The 21,826-nt window shown below is 31.9% G+C and overlaps 3 protein-coding genes across 3 annotated transcripts; 2 read left to right on the forward strand and 1 right to left on the reverse strand.

Annotated features, from left to right (window-relative positions):
- LOC109353499 lies at positions 570-3,799 on the reverse strand. Its single transcript, XM_019595799.1, has 2 exons — positions 3,526-3,799; positions 570-882 (listed from the first exon to the last, which is right to left on the reverse strand). The coding sequence occupies exons 1-2, from the start codon at positions 3,767-3,769 to the stop codon at positions 728-730; spliced, it is 399 nt and encodes a 132-aa protein (XP_019451344.1). The 5' UTR covers positions 3,770-3,799; the 3' UTR covers positions 570-727.
- LOC109354783 (ATP-dependent Clp protease proteolytic subunit 3, chloroplastic) lies at positions 4,969-10,326 on the forward strand. The gene is made up of 5 exons (XM_019597504.1): positions 4,969-5,315; positions 6,156-6,270; positions 7,078-7,253; positions 9,670-9,765; positions 9,850-10,326. The coding sequence occupies exons 1-5, from the start codon at positions 5,034-5,036 to the stop codon at positions 10,141-10,143; spliced, it is 963 nt and encodes a 320-aa protein (XP_019453049.1). The 5' UTR covers positions 4,969-5,033; the 3' UTR covers positions 10,144-10,326.
- Positions 16,862-21,567, forward strand: LOC109354888. Its single transcript, XM_019597686.1, has 3 exons — positions 16,862-17,434; positions 20,360-20,579; positions 20,770-21,567. Exons 1-3 carry the CDS (start codon positions 17,222-17,224, stop codon positions 21,258-21,260), a joined length of 924 nt encoding a protein of 307 aa, XP_019453231.1. The 5' UTR covers positions 16,862-17,221; the 3' UTR covers positions 21,261-21,567.

The raw sequence follows: 21,826 nt of genomic DNA on the forward strand, positions 1-21,826 counted from the left end.
GAGACAAACATTAAATTGTAAGAAGTCTAATATTAGTTTTAACCGATTTAAATGTTAAAGTTATCCAGTCGAATCAGATGATATTATATATAATTAATAATTATATGTAAATATAAAATTATATAAATGCAAAAAATTTACCTAACTAATAATTATAGATAATTATATTTAAATAATATTTTTTCATCTCTTTTGGACTGTAATAAAACAAAACAGTATAATAGTATTTTGCTTTTTTTATTTTAAGTGAACCATCCGGTTCACTTCCAATATTATTTCAGTTTAATATAATTGGACCAGAATTTCTCTTGTTCAAACCTATCCAACCACTCATTCGGTTAAGACTACAAACCAAAGTTGTTTTTAAGTCTGATGAACGATCAGACCAATCGGACCATTTGATTCAATCCTCACAACATTGGATAATAGATTAGTTGTGTCGATACCCAAGAGAAAATATAGTTGATCAAAATGTGGAATATGAAATGTGAGCATTCGGATTCAAACACATACAACTGCACAATTGTCCTTGTCTCCTCTTTCAATCAAAGAACTTTGCTTATAATAAATTGGATAAGAATCAAATTCAATTTTTTTAACAATATTTAAGGAATCATGAATCAAATCAAGAATTTTGTACAATAGTTGAGAAACTATATTTAGCTAAAAGATTCATAAATGGAAGAAGAGAATGACATTGTTGTTCTTATGATGCATGCCACATGCATCATTCATCATATGACAAGTGAGGGGAAGCAGTGCAACCAGGATCAAATGGATCTTCAGAGCCACAACAATGCCAATACTGAATAACTTTGCCAGAATTAGGAGTATTCATTGTGCCACCTTCATACACACTCTCAAACTTTCTCTTAGTTTCCCCTATGAGAGAGAGAGATATGAATTAATGCCAACTTAAATTCAAATAGTAGTGCAAATCAACAACATAAAGACAAAATGCATCAATTTTTGTCAATGTAATGGTTAGACAAGTGAGAATAAACCTTGGTATAATAGTAAGGTTGTTGGCTAGTGATCTAGAGGCGTATATTTAAATTCTGGGAAAAACATTTCCACTCACATGAATAAGGCTGTGTATATTGCATGTCATGACCCAATTTTCAGTTGGAAACTAGCTCTGTGACTTACGAAAAGGTGAACTCGATTTCGACCTCTCCTAAAAAATGTGGAGTCACCACTACATTTTTTGCTGTTAAAATGTAGAAAACTCTCTTTTTAAGTCCGATTGGATACAATGTATTTTCAACAAGAGTTCTAAGCCTAAGAGTCGATTATGGATCACAGAATGTATTAGCACCTCATCTGCCTGTATCAAAATGGTACTATCACTAACATAGACTTTTATACCCTTAAAATTTTATTTAAAACAAAAAAAATTATTCTTTGTTTTTTTTTAGTACAAATGCATTTTATGGATGAAATTTATTCTGATGAAAATAAACATGCCCTTATAGACAAGAAACCAAATGCCCAAGGCTAGGCAAATGATTTAAAAACAAACATAATTACTTTAAATACAAATCTACATGGTCAACATCCTCTTCGGCCCAGTTGTTTAGTACCATGTCGGGAGGGCACTCGTAAACGAAACTGAAATCATCCTCAGGTTTGTCTTCACTAACCATTGCGAGCATATCCTGCTGGACAATGCCTACATTCGCGAAACTCAGGCTGATGTGGGGAATGGGAATCCTTCCACCTTCATATTTAAACTGCCCCGGACGAGCTAGTCTTTTCCTCCTCTTCTCTTCGACAACTGTAGCTTTGTCAGCTCTACTAGGCTTATACCCGAAGCCGTATTAATCGATGTTAACAGGAGGGATCACTATGCTCTCCACACCTTGTGCATACTAAATTATCAAATAATTGAGTGTATCTTTGCTTAATTTGAGTCAACTATTCAGTGTCAATATTGATGACAATTTGAGCTTCTGAAGTGAAGGATAGATCCTGGTCAGTTTCTCATAAGAAGAAAAACAAATATCATCGTGCCTGCCCGACAATACATAAACCGCGTTTAGCCGTGGACAGAACAGATGGAACAATGTGTTCTGTTTTGCCCGTTTTGGTTACACCATTTTAATGCAACCAAAATGTCCCTCTTTTTAACATGAATGCCCCAATTGTTTTCTATTTATAAACTATACACCACCCTTTAACTCGTATTTTGTTCCGTCCCATTGACTCGTTCTAACACGTTTACCAAACACTAGCATAACATTTTCACTACATATCTCATCAATGAAATGTATTTGAATTTTGAAGGGTACCTAGTCCTAGATAGCACCATGAGTTCTGATGTACCATAGCACATCTCAGTTCCATGATTTCCTTGTAACTTTGCTAAGAACTTATGAGGTTGAACATTATTTGGTAGCATATGTATATTATGTATGTACAATGATCCCTCTAGACTCTAGATCTCACTTCTTCCTCAGTTAAACCATGTCCCTTTCTCACTCAATAAATTTGTATCGCCCTTCCTGTATTTCAAGACGCTCTTACTTCAACGCTCTTTGTACATCCCATGAGAGTCATGAAATACACTTGTGAGATGACTCTGAAACCTTCTTTTTCCCTCCCTTCCCGTTCAAAACTTAACTCGCAAAAGAACCCTAAGGGGGTGTTTGGTACGAGGAATGTTTTTTAGCATATTGTCGGGAACATGGTGTCTAGGATTGTGATCCCAGGGTAAGTTTCATTCCAAAAACACTCTTCACTAAAATTAAGAGGTTAGAAAGAGGATGACATTAGAGTCATTCAACATAAAAATGAAAGATTCCGATCGGAATCCAACATTCCAACATCCTTCACAAATTACCGGAACCTTACATTCCTGGGCATGTTTTTTTCTAAACCTTCTACCAAACATGGAAATCTCATATTCCCAAGTGAGATACAAGGGAATGTCAAAACATTCCTTATAACTAACACTCCCTAACAAATATTGTTAAAGCATTGACATCCCACATTACTTAACAATATGAACCAAAAGCTATTTATCATGACCTTAAAATAGACCCAAATAAATAAGAGATGATTCATTCACTCTAGGAGTAAGCTTTTTTTGTACTACTAAGGGTATCCCTCACATTTTTATTTTGTAAGGAACTAATTCATTTTGGTTTTCGTGGCTATCCCTCCCAACAATTGTCACTTCCGAGAATCGAACCTTCGGCATTGGGGATCCAATGTGACCTTACCCTACTAGACCAACGTCTTGTTGGTACTCTAGTAGTAAATTAAAAAAACATATTACACATCTTATTCATCCATTTTATGAAAATCTAGTGTTTCAGATCTACTAACTAATTCAAATCAAGTGAACCATTATATTTTCATAGAATAGATGACTAAGATATAGACTAAGTTTTTTAACTTTCACAATAAACAAAGTACATGTTTTTTTTTTTTGCAACTCCAATGACATAACTAACACATGGAATGAAAAAATTGGAACATGAAACACAAAAAAGGAAGTGACTTTGGGTAGTTAATAGTTACCTCCAAAATGGGCAGTGTGAAAGCGACAAGAAAGAGGGTGATTGAGAGAAGGGTCAAATTGGGTTTTGCAGTTCTTACAAGTTCTAAGGTTGATGCTGCATTTAATGTTGAAGTTTGATGAGGAACATTGAATAGATTGAAATTGAAACAAGTATTTGTATTTGGGTTTGGAATGAGATTTCAAAGATGATAAAGGAATGTTGTTTTCATGAAGAAGGGAACAATGAGAAAAGGAAATAGCCATTGAAATATCAGAAATCAGGAGAGAGAGGTTGTTGGAATATTGTTTTATGATAAATAAATGTTTCAATATTACACTTTTTTTTTATTTTGGTGAATTTTTTTTTGTTTTCCACATGTATACGTGAGAGTAACTCTCTTAACCGACATTTTTTCATTTCTAATACTCGAACTCGATACCTTTTTAAAATGAATCAAGCATATATCACTTGAACTGACGCTCGTTGGTATTTTTGGTGAAAATGTTTCAATACACTTAAATCTTAGTAAATAACTAAATACTAAATAGTTGTTTGAGTAAAGAAACAATTTTCATGTCTTAACAATTTGCTATTAGTACTAAAAAATGGAATAAAAAATTCCATCAAAAAATATTTGTAGGTTGGAGTTAAAATATAGTTACAAATTAATCCAATGGTTGTATTATTATTTTTAACATTATTAAGGGTATCCGTTAAGAAATTAATTTCTTTTAAGTGTTTGGTTGACATTTCCAACAAATATTATCTCTAATAATTCAACTTTATTTTAGAAATTTAATGCAATGATTCGATTCATGTGACATTTATTAGGAGGGACAATCACACATATTAAAATATATTAGTTTCTTAACCAAAAATTGATAAGATACATTTGATATTGATAGCACCAACAAAAAAATACCTACAAATAGGTGCACGTGATCATCATAAAAAAATACTTATCACTGCCTATTACAGTCCATACAAGTAATAATTAAAATATCATAAAAAAGATTACAAAAGGTTTGAAAATTAAGATTTCCATAATTAATTTGAATTTCGAAATTAAAAAAAAAACAAAGTATGTGCAAAAATATCAACGAGAGAATATTTTCCAATGATATCTCTAACTTGTACGTATCACATAATAGGCCAAGTATTTAAAAATATATACATCTAAATAAAAAGGGAATAAAGTAATGAGATAATTTATCTTCTTCAAATACTAACATTATAATATATGTCATATTTAATTGTCTTTATAAAAATATTTAAAAAAGTTAAACAAAATAATATATTTGTCATACTTTTAGTGTGATCAGAGGAGATACTTTATTTTCAATCAAAAAATGTAAGTAAATAATAATAATTTATCCAAAATCAAGAAATTCATTTTTATGAGGTAACTAAATAGATAATGAGATTAACTTGTTATATATATATATATATATATCTTTCTCTGAGCCATTATCAAAACCCCATTGGAAGTTTAGAAACGAAACCTATAGCAGCTTCTTCAATTCATCAATGGAACATTGTTTAGCTTCAATATGTATGCCATTGAGTTTCAATTTCAACAATTCAAAAAGAACAAACCTTTTTCCAACAACCTTAACCAAATCAAAACCTTTCTTGTCTCTTGTTAATGCTTCTTCTAACACCAAAAGAAACACCTTGTCTTCTAATTGGCTTGTTTCCAATGATGATTTCTCTTCTTTATCAACTCCTTCTCCTTGGCTTCCTACACTTCAACAACTTGATACAACTAACATGCTCCTTCGTCAAAGGATTATCTTTTTGGGTTCTCAGGTTTTTTTTGTTTTGATTTTTTCATGTTTTTGATTTTTTCATGTTTTTGATTTGTTCCAAGACTACCCTTTTGTTTTCTGATTATGTTTATTTCGGAAATTTTCAAACTTGTTCATGTGGGTGGGGTTTATTCTGAAGTATCCCTAAAATAAGTCATCACCAACGAAGTGTTGGTATAGTTGTGTAAGGCTGTGTTAGATCCCAGGGTGACTAAAAGGTGAATGGTTCGATTCTCGGGAGGGACAGTTATGCCTGAAAGTGGATTAGTTCCTTACTCATAGAGTTAAGAAATGCCTTTGGTAGTACCAAAAAAACAAGTCATCAAATGAATGAACAAAGAGAGAGAGAAAAAAGGAACATTGTTTGTATGTTTGTGTAGACCCTCACTATGTGGATATTAGGTTAAGACTCCAAACGTTTCTAGTTATGAATCTTGTTTTAGATTTTTACAATTGCAAATGGATTAATGAAGAGTGTGAATAGGCAATTCGGAGTTTCAATAGCATTACCTTGGAATCTGGAAATCACATTAGGCTCTGGAGGGTAATGCTATTTGTATTCTGAATTCCTTGTCCTCACTACCTCGTAACCGGTTATTGGTTGGAAGATTTTTATTTTACTGAATTGTCAAATCGTAAAGGAGGAATATGAATAGATAATTGGGAGTGTTAAATTGCTGAAGAGATGATTAATATTGTTGATTTTGAGAAATTTATGTGCTTGTTCTGAACCATGGGATTACACTAACAACAAAACAAAGAAATAATGAACAGGGAAATGGAAATCCGACTAAAGAGGAAGTATCTGATTGTGTGTTTGTCAATTCAATTGTTTGACCAGGTAGACGATGTGACTGCGGATTTTATCATCAGTCAGCTTTTGTTTTTGGATGCCGAAGACCCCAAAAAAGACATTACATTGTTTATTAACTCACCTGGTGGTTCTGTTACTGCTGGTATGCCGATAAAGTTTTACTGATTCAGTGTTCTTTTCATCTTTTGTGCTTCTCAATGAACCGGATATGCGCTTGACTTTTGAGTTCGGTTTTGTATTTGGTTACTCACAGTCACAGATATTAGGTTTATTTAATGTCAGGTTCATTATTTCTGACTTCAGTAGCTTACATGATTGATGTGCTAGTTGTAGTTAAAGTTGCTTAGCTTATAGAGTATCGATCGAGACTCCTGTTTGTCTATGTCATACCCTACATGTGTGTTTACCGATAAGAAAACAAAAACGAATTGTGGATAACTCTGATAGGAAAGGTTTGTTAGCATTTAATACGTAGGTAAAGGAATGAGTGACACTTTTGTGAAGCATGAGGCGTAGTTCAGCTTAATGAATCTGAAATATATCTGCCTTTTAATGATTCAGTGGTTTTGCTTGTTTGCTTATCTTTTCTGCTTAACCACGAAGAGGATATGCACTTGACTATTGAGCTCATTTTTGTATTTGATATGCATCGGCAATGTATGAGTTTTATGACTTTAGTAGCTCACATGATGTGCTGTTTGTTGCAAAATGCACTTATGTACCCATTGTATTTACCGATAAGAGAAAAAAGAAGGTATTGTTGTCTGCTCTGATAGGAAAGCTAAGTCGGATACGTGAAGCTTTGCAAGTTCATTAGTATTTAATCTATAGTTATAGGAAAGTAATGAAGTTTTTGTGATGTATGAAGGACAGTTGAGTTTAATGATTCGGAAACACGTCTGTGTTTGGCTACTTAGATTGCTCTTATTTTGTTTATCGTTGCGTGTAGGAATGGGAATTTACGATGCCATGAAGTTATGCAAAGCAGATGTGTCAACTGTTTGCCTCGGACTTGCTGCATCCATGGGTGCATTTATCCTTGCTTCTGGTACAAAAGGGAAGAGGTATTGTATGCCGAATTCAAGAGTTATGATTCATCAGCCACTCGGAACTTCTGGTGGAAAAGTAAGACTGACCACCTATATCATCTTCAATTATTGTAAATTTAAACTAAGTCTCAAGTTTGCATTGGTTATTTTTGTTTGCATTCATACTACGAAGTTAAAATATAAGCTTACTTTCGATTTCAAGCCTATTTTGGAGAAGTACGGGATTTGGGCAGTAGGAATGGCAATGGGGCGGATTGGGGTCGGGTTTGTGCTTACCCAACCCCGAACCAGATATCCAAAACCCGAACCTGGATTAAGCAAGGTTGAAAATAATGATATCATCCCCGAACCCGTCGGGTTTTTGGTAACCTTTACTCGATGGGAACCCGCCGAAACATGTATTTCTATATATATAGGTTCTATATATATATGTCAAATTTCTATATGTATATATATATGTTTTATATATGTATTTATGTGTGATTTTATAATTTTACATATATTAATCGGGTTCGGGGTAGGGTATCAACTGCACCAAACCCGAACCCAAAAGTTGAACTCAAGTAAAACCCAAATTCAATCACATCGGGTTTTTCATGTTAAATTTGGGTTGGTTTTGGCGGGTACCTACGGGTTCAATTTTCATTGTCATCCCTATTGGGCGGTGTAAGATTTCATTTATCTGCATGCAAGTGCTCAGGATATTGGTAGACCTTTGTTAACTTAATTCCAAATCGAAATAAGTGAAAGGCCCTCTCCTTTCAAATATGATAAATCCCAACATGATTACTTTAAATATGTTGCTTAGATGTAACTAATAAATTGATTATGTGACATTGGTTGATACAATCATATTTAACTTAGTAACCAAACGACTTTTTTGCATATATGCGACTTTCCACTAAATGAATTTTGGCATTTTGAACTAACAACTACTTTATTACTCTACTTCCGAATTCCATTGCCCTTCTATTGTATTTTTTTTGTTTCCTTTTTAGTGTACATGTTCAAATGCATTTCATGGGATGTGAAGGAATGATTTGAGGGTTACGAATATATCTGGCTATGCTTTTCAAGCTAATCAACATTTTGTTGCCATATCTGACAGTATGGTATAATTTATGATACACGAAAATAAGTTTTTTGATTCACGATAAGTATTGAACCAATACTAAGCTAATTAACATGATGTTAGTTCATTTTTTATTCACTTTGTCAAACTTGCCTTGTTTCTGCAAACATGCCATCTCGACATGAAACTGTGTTTGTACCCAATTCAACATTCTTTTAAGTATAAAGTATAAACCACATATACACATCATTTTTTTTGTTAACTAAACAACAAATTTAATATGCTTTCGGAAGTGAAGTATTTTTTAATATGTTATTGGTAAATTGGATGTGCAACCATTTGAAAAAGGGAGGGGGAAAGGTGGGCCAGGTTATAGTTGTGCTTTAAGGTGATTGGCTAGAATCAAAGTTTAGATTCGGTACTGGTTGCCATTGGCAGTACGGGTTTTTATGTGGTGAGTGAAGGTTCTATAATACAAGGTTATCGAAAAATAGGGATGTAAATCATATGATTCAAGCTGAGCGGATGAAATGGATGAATGCTGGTTAATTGTGGTAGAAATGTACCTATCAAGGTAGAAGGAAAATCATACTGCACAACCATAAGACCAGCAATGCCTTACGGTATTGAATCGGGGGCAGTAAAGTGGTAATAAGACCATGATAAGAGTCTGGCAAAGATAACAATGTTGCATTGGATGAGTGAGCATACAAGAAAATATGGTAGAATCAAGCGTAAGATGGTTTTGACAAGCGTAAAAAGAAGACCAATAGAAACACCAGTTAGGATAATTGATTAGATAGAGGTTAGTCCTATAGTAAGAGGGAAAGTAAAACCAAGAAAAACGATAGAAGTGAAGAACACAATGGTGTCATTTGAATCATATACCCGATCCACATAGTCGGAGATCAGTTTGATTTTTAATTGTTTAAATGTAGATTATATATATTGCATTGATCTCCGGTATGGATGTGATGTTAGGTTCTAGAGAAACCTGCAAAAACTTGACATATCTTACGAAAAAAATTGGTTCGATCTTGTTTGTTATTTGTTTCTTGAAAATTTGATCATTTGTTTCATAAGAAAGTGATTTTATGAAGCCAGTTTCCTTGTTGAGTTTTTGACATATTAAATCGGCATCCCTTTCTAGTCATGTATATGCATAGTGTAAATTTCATATAATTTGTTTAGAAGGTAATTTTTACCAAAAAATGACGAATTTTGCAGAAACCGAACATGGTGAAAATTTTATTTGCAAAAGATGAATTTTGATAAATTCATTTTTCCTTAGTAGAAGTTTTGTACCTTGAATTATTTTTACCATCTATTATGAATTGACAATATCTGCTGGGATTACTAGTACCTCTGAGCTAAAACTTTTCCTTGTATATTGTTAATTTGTATAACATAACAATTACAGGCTACGGAAATGAGCATTCGTATTCGAGAAATGGCGTATCACAAGATTAAGATAAACAAGATACTATCAAGAGTTACCGGGAAGCCTGAAGAACAGGTTGGATATCAGATAGAACATCCTTAATGTTTTTGTCCGATATGATACACACATGTTCACCCCTTCAGTTTATTTTATCGGCAGGTTGAAGTGGACACGGATCGTGATAATTTTATGAATCCTTGGGAAGCTAAGGAATATGGTTTGATTGACGGTGTTATTGATGATGGAAAACCAGGATTAGTTGCACCAATTGCAGATGCTACACCACCTCCAAGAACTCGGGTATGGGATCAATGGAAAGTCGAAGGAAGCCGGAAAGCACGGAAAAATTTGCCCTCGGAGCATAAGTTTTTACATAATGCAGATAAAGGAGGTCAAGGAAGTGGTGATGATAATGGCTCTGGACATGAAGAAGAAGAACCTGCTGCTGTATGAGTCTGCATAAGGAATGTGTTGCTTTTATACACATTAAGCACTTTTTTTATTTTAACTTATTCATAATCACTTTTAAGTTTTAACCTGAAGATAAAAGGGATTTTCACTTTGTTATAGCAGGTTATATTCCATGTATGATTCAGACTGTATAATATTTACCAAAAAAATTGCATGCTTGAAGCATTAGATGCCTTAATGAATATACTGTTTTCTTCTTATGAATTTCCTGAATGAAATCTGGCCAAAAAAAATGTTCTAAGGAGGGCATTATATATTTAATACATTTATATTGGCTATTTATCTTGGGATTATAAAACAAGTGATTTAATTATTAACGATCTATAAGACTTGTCAAATTGATAACGAATATGGAATTAATTGATAATGGATAAATTATTAAATTTTATTTGAATTATCAAAATTAAAAAATACGTGCATATAATTATAATTAATAACTAATTTTATATCACAAATGTTATGATGAGTGAACAATAGTTATAACACAACACATGAAATGAAGTTCAAATACAAAATAGTTATAGCAACCACATTAAAGAATATAATCTTTATTTTTATTTGGGTCCCATACATTATATTATAATTTATTACAACTTCTCATAAAGGGAGAACAATATTTATCTTTTTCACCACAATGACGAACATTATTCTTATTCTTATTTTGGTCCCACAAATTATCTTACACTTTTATATTCATGCCCAATTTTCTTTCTCTCTTCTTACTTTACCTTAATAAAAAAATTTCTTATTTAAGAAAAAAATCACAAAATAAAAATATCACAATGAAGAATTTGTATATACGAGCTTGACATTTTCTTGTTTTTTTTGGGCTATTGAAGACCTTGTAATGATTGGTCCACACCCCAGCCCCATAAAAGTGGTTCAACTGCACTGTACAGCCTCTATAACTAATTTTTATTTCCACAATTTTAATTCTTATACAAAAGTAACATTCTTACATTTATTTATTATTCAAATTCAGGAATGAGTTTGTAATATGTTCTTGATTGTAGTTATTTTGTGTTATACTATCATAGTTGAAATAAAATTAAAAGGTACCTCCCAGCTGAAAAAAATATGAGATCATTCAATCTTACAAACTTCATACTTTTGATTAGGTTATTATATTATACTAGTTATTATACTGATCAGAGTACTAACACTAGGGATGGGCGGAACTCAACTCTACCTGCTCATCCAATACGGCTTAATTATGATCGATTCGAATAGGGTCGGATCTCATCTGATCTATGATTGAATTCAGGTTCAAAAATTAGACTCAATCAATATTTAGGATTGGGTATGGAACAAGCATGATCCGGCTTGTCCCATGATTATTCAGTCAACATATTTGTATGTGTCTCTATTCAAATATGTACAAAATAATATTATTTTTTTGGTCGAAAATATTATTGATTCGCTAAATTTTTTCATCATATATACATGATTAAAAATATATATACATATATCATTTTACATATTCAATTAAATATTCGTAATAATAAATAATATCGAGAATACATTATTTAAAATGAGTATATATGATATTTAGTCGGGTCGGGTTTAAAGGCTGATCTGATCGATATTTAGGGTTCATGTTAGTTTCGGGCCTAGACCGAATTCAGGCTCAAAAAATGACTCGGCTAATATTTATGGTTGAATAAAGACAAACCTTAACCCGATCCATCCACACCCTTAACCTTTTAACATGGTGGTATAATGAATCAACTAATGATTCATTAATTAAATAACATATTGGTTAACTCATATATTTTATAACAATTTATTAAATTTATAAATATAAATATTATTATTTATAATATATAACTCAATTATCAAAATGATTCATTCATTATATTAAAAATAATTATGAGGTTCAAGATTTGAATTTTTAATGTATCATTTCAAAAGAAACTTGATTCTGGACAATAGGATAGGATACAATTTAACCAATATATTTTAAAATTTTGTATATTTATTGCCCTGCAAATCACCCCTTCCTTCCAAAGTTCCAATAACTGTGAGCATTATTTTTATATGTGGAATCAATCATTAATAGCACATTAAAAAATATTATATTCTAAAGTGAAAACTAGGTAACCCTACAAATATTAATAAATGTTGTATGTCCTACATGCATGATGAGTTGTATAATTGAAAACTTATCATATGATTTTAGTATGGGAATATTGTAAGCTGGCATAATCATAGCTAATCCCTTATCCCTTTGTTCCTTTCCAATAATAAAAGAGACCCTATTTTCATATAGTTTATTATGGTAGGGTTGGTGTCTTATAGCGGAAAAGATTTACGTGAAGATATATGTATGTAAGGCAATTAATAAAATTTTAATAATATATTAAAAATTTAATTTTAATTAAAATTTAGTCATAAATGATAATATCAAAAAACATAAACATACTCATATTCATATATGATACCAACGAGTGTTGGTTTGAGTGGTACATGGTTGAGTCTCTTTAAGCAAGGTCTCGGGTTCGGGTGTTGTAGATAAAAAATATCCGCTAAGAGAGTTAGTCTCATATACCTATGAATATTCTCGACTCGGATAAGATTGCCTTCGATGGAAAGACACATGTAGTAAACCAAAAAAATATTCAAATATGATGTTCACACACAATTTTTTATCCTTACCCTCTAAATGAGCCTTAGAATAAGCTAGTGGTCCCAAAATATTATTCTCTCTCTTTATAATTTTATGCCAAATGTACATCTTTCTAATAATGCTTATAGTATGTCTTTTATATTTCTTGTAAGATTGGTTAGGATTCACAAAAAGATAGATATACAGATACCTTATGTCCCCATCAAAAAAAGTTAGGTTTTCTTTTCATGGTCACTAAATAATAGGGTGATCAAGACCTAACAAAGTGTTGTCTATTCACATGTTGTGTTTGTTGTAAATTGTGGCCATCATCATCATAAGTAAGGTCTCAGGTTCGAGTCTTGTAAATGAAAAAATATCCGTAGAGAATTAGCCTCATATACCTGTGGATATTCTCAGCTCGGACAGGATTGTCTCCCGTGTGAGGATATATGTGAGAGACCAAAAAATATTAAAGACTTTGCTATTTTTCCAAGTCTGTGATTAAATTTTTTACTCACTATCTTCGTTTACCTTACATCAATTTTATAGGTTTGATTTCTAATAATAATATTAGATTTACATATACATTTATAAAAAACTGAAATCAATGTACTTTTACGTCAATGATTATATATTATACATATGCATTATTTCTTTTAAAAAATCCAATTGAAATCTGGAAACCTTGAGTTGTTAAGCATTTTCCAAAATGAATAATAGTATTCAAAAAATAAAAATAAATTTGGACTTTTAAAAAAAATGTGATTAAAATTACTGAAATAAATTTGAGTTTTTAAAAGATAATGAGTTTGTTATGTGTCAGATTTTTATAAACCTGACTCTTAATTGTTGTTGAAGCCCTAAAATGTATATATTTTTAATTTCATTAAAACAACTTTGTCAAGATTTTTTAAACGGAATTATATCACTATTAATTTTTAATCTAAGTCATCCATCTATAATTTTATAATTTTGATTTACTCATCTATCAATTAATAATATGGTGTCTCAAATTTGCCAAATCCCAAATCTGATTTCTTAATTGCCAAACTCCAAGTCTAAGGTTTTTTTGGTCATTGTCAACATTATTTATAATAAATAATTGATAACACATTAAAAATTCAATTTTAATTAAAATTTATTAGTAAATAATAGTATTTATCAATATAAATATACGTGTCTTCAAATATGACTCGTCTTACTTATGCCTGATTGAAGTTTTTCTCATATATTTTCGGTCAAAATACACTGAACTAGCCGCGTGCACCTACCAAAATGGTTCCGTGTGGTCTTCATTCAACTCAACAGCTTCCTCGTTAAGTGGTTACTATCATTTCCTTTTTTTATACGCCTTCAATATATTTGTGGCTACAAAAAAATTATTCGGTATTGTGTATGAATTTTATATATTGTTGGTTTATTATTTATCGTTCATTTTTTGTTATTATTAACTTTAAAAAAATAATACAAAAATGATATATAATATATTGATGTGTGTATAATTTTTACACCGTTATTATATAAATATTATAGTCTTTTATTATTTTGAATTCTTTTACTCTTTCATCTCATTTATAAGCAAATTTAATAATGATTGGAGTTTTTATTAAACTTTGTTTAGGAGAATAATATAAAGTTAAACCATTTTATATTAAAAATCAACGGATGTTGTCATTTTTGTTTTCTTTCTTGGTGGGCTATTACTTTTTCAAAGTCAAACAATTATGTTACCTTATTATATTTTTTACTTTGAGAAGTGGAAGTCTTTAGTATTATTAATTTTTTTGCTAAATAATATTCAATATTCAGCTTCATTCACGTTGATACACCAATATGTTAGTCTACTGATATAAGATTCTGCTAGATATCAAAATGATAAAAAGTTTAATGATTTGATTCTTGAGAACAACTATTGTTAAGAGGGGTCTACGAATCCTGAAAAGATTAATTTCTCACCAAAAAAAGTTGAAGATATAACCTTGATAATATAAAAATATTCACATTATTCCAAACTTTCATATTGCATTATCTTAGTTTTGGTTTTTCCAATTTTCCATTAATTTAAGGTGACTTTGTCTCCACGAAAGTCATCATACCTTCTGCAATTACCATCATACCCATAGAGATGTTTTGCTGATACTTTCAAATAAGGTTTGAAATTTTCCTATATTTTTTGTTATACATATAAAAAATAAAAATCATAAAATATTATTGTTTTCTTATGTGGAAATTTTTTGTCTAATGGTAGTGAGATCAAGTGCAATGTGAAAGAATAAAGACTCATAGATTATTTATTTTTACTCTTGTTTTTTAAATGTATTTTAATAAAGAAAATTGGCTCTTGTATGTATAATTGTCTTTTTTTGTGGAAAAAATCGAGATATTAAAATGTGGAAAGTTAATAGTTATAATTATTATAATGATATAATAAATGGTAATTCAAAAAACTTTACATAGATTTAATACACATATTTATATTATTAATACATTAATTTAAATGAAATTATTTAAATACAATTAAAAACTAAACTGATAAAATAATAAAAATCCTAAATGCATTTTAATTAATTAAGAGTGGATATATCTTCACATTTTTATTACACACCCAAACTTATAAAAATATATTTATAAACTAGTTGTCATATTTGTTAGTAATAAATTCCTTATCCATTGCGCCACTTTCATCTTTTCCTCATCATTATCATCTCCTCCCTAAAATATCATAGTCTCACCCATATTATAATCTTTTCCATATTCTCTTTCAATCCAAATATGCAAAGATTCATAAAATTAAATAGCCTCCCAAAATTCATAAAATTGCAAAAAATGACCTTTGGACATGCTCTATTTCATAAATTTCATGTAGAAAAATACAAAATTCGATTAATCTATACAATGTCTTCCATTTTCTTATATGAAACACCAATATATTGTAATGAGTAATGCACTTTTTGGTGGAGCAAAGGTTGATATTGACTAGGGAATCTAATTTTGGTATGCTTAGAGTTTGATTGGTAACTATTTGTATTTTTCGTGATGACCAATTGATTCATTCTCTTAGATCGGAAACATGATAGATTAAACTTTACCATAAATAGAATGAACGTATATAATATATATTAGCATGTGTTTGACTCATTAAAAAAAATAAGTTATTGGTCTTGCATAATTAAAAGCTTCTTTATTTAAAAATATAATATGCTATAAAACCTTTAAATGGATACAAAATAATACTCAACTACCCATTAACCCATAGTTATTAAACTTAGAGGTAAACAATATGTGCACATATTTTTTTTAAATTTTTTTAATATGAAGATATGCTTCTATTAGTTAAAATATTTTCTACATAAAATTTTAGGAATGGACAAAGTTGATAAATAAATATCTGTACAAAAATTGTTTGAATTTCAAACTTGAAATTAAAAGGGTTTGACACAAGATATATATAATGTCATATTGATAAATCAATGATAGTTTGATAATAATTCCTCTCAAATAAATACAAACACATAAACTAACTAACCCAAACTAAATTATAAGCGCTAAATCTAGAAGCAAATGATGATAAAGATTAATAGTTATTTCATTTTAAACATTATGTTAAATTAAATTTGGATTCCAACTTGTTAAAAAAAAAATAACACATCAACTCTTCAAATAAATAACCTTGAATTTTTTAGATCTTCAAATTATATATAATATTCCATATGAATTTTTTTTTGGAACTTCTTTAAACTTGTTTCTATATCTATATATAATTAAATAAATTAGAAGGGTGGATATATTAAATATAATAGATTAGATTTTTGAGATTTGAATTAACTTTTTTCTAAAAAAAAATAGTTTAAAAATGATACCAATGAATATTCTTTTGTTGAATGTGAATTCATAACTTCCCCAACTCACCATTTTCTAAAACTCTTAACATTATTGTTAGGTCACTTTAGGTGGAAAAGTTAAATATCGTTGGGGTTAATTTAGTAATTTCAACCTACCTTACACCTTTTTAAAAACCATCGTTTTCCCAATATACTCGCATTCAATCTTTTTGCGTTTTCATTTTCACAAAAAGGAACATTTTTTTCTTCATTCTTCTTCATTTTCCATTCACCCTTTTCATTTTCATAATCTTCTTCCTTTGAATTGTTCATAGCACTGACTCAAATTCATATTCAACGCACGAAAAGAAAAAAAAGTTTGATTTTTTTTGATTTTTTATTCTTTAAAAAATTGTGTAACAAAAAAAAGAGAGAAACCCCTTTGATAAAAATTCGAAAATTTTGATCCCTTTAAGCGAATTGAGTGATTTTTTCAATTGGGTATTGGAAAAAAATCGTGGGAATTCAACGACGGAGGATTCTGATTACAACGAAAACGTTGCCGTTTTCATTGTGAAGAGAGAAATTGGGTACTTGGGGTAGTGAAAACGACGCCGTTGAAGGATTAGCGATGGATTTCAAGGTGTGTGTCTCCGCCGGAGTCGATCTTTGGGTGAGTGTCGGCGGCGTTGGCGGCGGCGGGTTTAGCCATGAGAGTGAACATGATTTAGCGATGATGGTTAGTGATTTCTTAGAGAATGGAAGCAGTGGGGCTGAGTCATGGTGTAGCAGTGATAGCGATTCTGGTCTTTCTGATTTTGCTCATCTTGCTGAGAAAATTCAGGTAATTAAGTAACAAATCTATTAATTCTCTTTCCTTTTTTATTATTTTATTCTTTAAATAATGTTTTTTTATTTGTAAGTTTTAAATTTTATTCTATGATATGGAACTAGTTGTGTTGTTTTCAACCATAATATTGCGGTTTAGGGAGTCTATGTCTAAGTTTTTCGCAATTGCGGTTTCGGGAGTCTATGTCCAAGTTTTTTCGCAATTGCAGTTTCGGGAGTCTATGTCGAAGTTTTTTCGCAATTGCAGTTTCGGGAGTCTATGTCCAAGTTTTTTCACAATTGCAGTTTCGGGAGTCTATGTCGTAGTTTTTCGCAACTGCGGTGGTTTCGTGAGTCTATGTCGAAGTTTTTCGCAATTGCGGTAAACACAACTTAACATCAACTGCAATTTAAAGTACTGGTTGTTTGTTGTTTTTGGTAGTTGTTAGTATAAAGTTTAGAAGTTGTTATTGGTGATATGGTAGGCATAGACAATATTTTTGACACGAGGGGAGATGAGAAATTGTGCAGCTGCCGATTTTGGAACTCGTGTGCTCACATTTTATGTCTCACTGCTCAACCAACTGTATGCTGCCTCTCGGGGCGTATGGTCGGCATATCGGTGTAGATACTCTTGTTTACATTTTGTAGTAATTTCTTTTTTATTCCGGAACCATATTTTTTCTTGAGTTCTAAGACATTGGTGTATGGCAAATGTGTCTTTGGGCTATCTTTTGCATCGAGGGAGGCTAGATCCCTCACATGTAATCCTAAGGCCATAAGCCAAGTCCATTAGGGCGAATGAATCATCAAGTCTTCCTTGGTTCTCTATCTTCATCTCTCTAAGTCAGATTCATGGTTTTAAATTGCGATTGCCGCTGCAGACATTACTATTTCGAGCATTATGGTCGATGTGATGCAGTCCTGTGGCCATTGCAGCATGAAAATTTGATGGCTGAAGAATAAGTTTTGAAACTGCCATTGTTAGTCGCAGCAGTAATGTTGTTCTAATGCATGCCTATTTTCATTTCTTTGCGGTACTTTCCGTAATAATGCATGCATATTGTCCTTGGTTATATATAACTGTTTGGTGTTTTATACCTTCCCCAATTTTTCTACCAATCAATTCATTGAATAAAGGAATTGATGACTAATTTTTAGGTAAAATGTACTTTTGTATTACTTGTAACAAAATCAACTTTACACTCGAAAGGAATGGATTGTTTTCAAGGACCATACAATCCTTTAGTTTGGGATACATTCCTTTAAAATCAAACCACCATACAAACACTATAACTCATTCATTTTACCTACTTTCTCACCAAACATCTAATAATCAGTACATATACCAATAGCACCTTAAAAATATCTCAGACCCCTTTAAGTTACTGCCTATGTTCCCTAAAAGTGTCTATTTGCTTTGCCATATTACTTCAGTCACAACTTCGACTATGCTTCTTCGCCTTTACTAGAAAACTCTTCGATTTTTTTCCTGCCATATGGTGTAAATACATGCTGCAATATCACAGAAAACCACATTTTGCCTCAGTCTTCTATTTTTCAAAATGTGATATAGGTATCTAGTCCAAGCACTATTCAAATTGGAACCTTTGACGCCTAATTTCTAAGCGCAAGAGTTGTCGGATTGTAAAAAAAAAACTCAGTTTTGTGTATACAAGTATTGATAGGATTTTAGTGGTTCTTCTTAATGTGCCCTGTTATTGTACACATGCTAGTTCCCTTTTCGCTTTGCCGTGTTTCAGAAATCATATATGATTTACCATCTGTTTGCTATTACTGTGGCTGTACTATTTATCTGCGTTCTTATATGTTTATTAGCAGCTTATTGAATTTATAGATCTCAGTCTTAACATGCTGTTAAATTCAGAGGATTTTGATTTATCGAGTCGTATTTTTTTTACATGCCGTGTTTGCTATAACAGAGGTAACCTATTTGGCATGATTGAACACAGTATATTAAGTAATATAGCTGAAATTTCTTTGTAGTACATGAATATATTCTGTGGTTTGAAACATATGTCATTTCATGAATATACTCTTTCAATGTCTTAAAAACAGTTTTTATATTTAAGCTGGTGATCGTTTTCTGTTTTGTTAATCATCCATTTGCATAATTGGTAAGTTGTTAAAATTGTATTATGGTATTGCAAACCATGATGAAGAGAGTTATGTTGCTATGGACTGCGGGGCAACCTTTAAATTCATAGAACCCAGTTGCCTCAGTAGGATCATTGGCCATTGTATTTATTCTTCTCAGACAGATCGAAACATTTTAATTTTATTTTTAAGTTGTATGATGATGGTATCCTCGGGTCATCTTTTACTTCGATAGAGTCTAAGACCCTCCATGGACGATCTTAAGTGCATAGCATCCACGCTAGCCTGGTAAGTTTAGGATGTTTATTCTCCGGTGGATCAAACCGGGTAGAAAAGACAGGTAGCATACTTTATCAGTAGTCCCGTTGGGATGAGAGCACATCTTCTGTCCCAAGATGTGTACCACTCTAAGTACCCTTTTACTTTTCTGACCAATGAGAAGCTAGAGTACATCGAGTGGTACAAAAAATTTTGGGATAGAAAATGTGGCTCCCCTCGGGATATGTTCCTACCTAGGTTGTTTTATTTTCACCTCTAGTTCGGTGGATTGCATGTGAATTGTGATATCTACTGAAACATGAGCAAAATGCATGTTCTTTTTTGTCTATTGTCTTAATACGCATGAGATGTTGATGGTTAACCTATAGTTTTGGGTGGATTGCGCACTAGCACCACTATTTTAAACACGGGAAGTAAGAACGAGAATCACCTTCTTGTAGTAATACCGTATCAGTGAACGAGTCTCTACTAATTATACACTAATGATATGTGATATATGGTAATTAATAACTTACTTGACTCTCTTTCATACTTCATGACACAGATCTGTAAGCTATCGGTGGCTCCACACGAGAGTGACTTGCTTTCAACTGTTCATTCTCTCATCCGATCAATGAATGAGACCGACCTTCAAAGTAAGTTGAATTCCGGGCCATGTTATGCTAGCTGTATCAGGTTTTATCTGGTGAAGCTGATGAAACTTTCTGGCTATGATGCTGGTGTTTGTGCATCTAAATGGCAGGGTAGTGGCAAGGTCCCCGGAGGTATGCTATTGTACATTTGTCTCATCTTACCAAAATTATTATTCTGCGAATGCTTCATGGACTCGAAACGTTAATCGAAACTTAATGTTATGACTCTTGAAAGAATGAAAGGTCATATTTTTTGGATATGGTTTTGTGTTCAATAGTTCCACATGTTTTTTGTTTACTCATTAAAACTTCTGTGGTACAGGTGATCATGAATATATTGATGTGGTGGTTAACAACAATTCTGGAGGATCGGAGAGATTGATCATTGATATTGATTTCCGAAGCCACTTTGAAATAGCTAGAGCTGTTGATTCATATAACACGATACTGAAGTCGCTTCCGGTTGTCTATGTGGGTTCCTTTACGAGGCTGAAACAATTTCTCGTAATAATGGAGGAAGCTACTAGGTCTTCTTTGAAACAAAATTCTATGCCGCTTCCACCGTGGAGATCGTTAGCATATCTGCAAGCTAAGTGGCAATCTCCCTACGAAAGATATGAAGATCCAGAAGGCAATAATATCGCCGATGGGCAATGCTTCGACCACAAGCAATGTCATGGACATTTGAAGAGACTGCAATCTTGTCTTCAGTCTGCAATTGACACAGATCGATTGTTGAAGCCTAGACACGGTGAAAGTAACTGGAGGATGAAGCCTGACAGATGGAGGCACCCCTTGTTCAGGCCTATTTGACACATTCAGATTCCAGCGCCGAAGAATGAGAAGCATACAGAATTTTGCGGTTCTTTTTCCCTCGAGAAATTCTTCGCATTGCAAGCGTAATAAGTCCGATCTTGCGCGCAGCCTTTGCAGCAATAAGCCATTTTAACATGCATTGGTTATTCATTTCTTGTTTGTGTATGAGCTTTCACACCTGCAGAGTCTCTACAATGTTGAGTTTTTTTGAACGTAGACATTGAAGAACACAGTGCAGGGTGTCCTGTTATATTTCATAACTATTCCTTGCCTTATTTTTTTGTTGGGTTTGGGAAATTTTGGTACACTATATGTTCTCTTTTATATCTTTCAATATATATTATTTTTTTATTAGAGGATAAGTTTTAGTGCAACGGTAAAATTGTTTTCGTCTGATATGGAGGGTCATAGATTCAAATCCTGGAAATAATCTCTTCATCTATGATGGTAAGATTGTATACATCTACCATCCAACTAGATGAAGAGGGTGAACATTGACGAACGATAAAATTGTTTATCTTGTGATAAAGTGGTTATGAGTTTAAATCTTGAAAACTGTCTCT

Source organism: Lupinus angustifolius, chromosome LG08, assembly GCF_001865875.1.
Source record: "Lupinus angustifolius cultivar Tanjil chromosome LG08, LupAngTanjil_v1.0, whole genome shotgun sequence".
Lineage (NCBI taxonomy): Eukaryota > Viridiplantae > Streptophyta > Magnoliopsida > Fabales > Fabaceae > Lupinus > Lupinus angustifolius.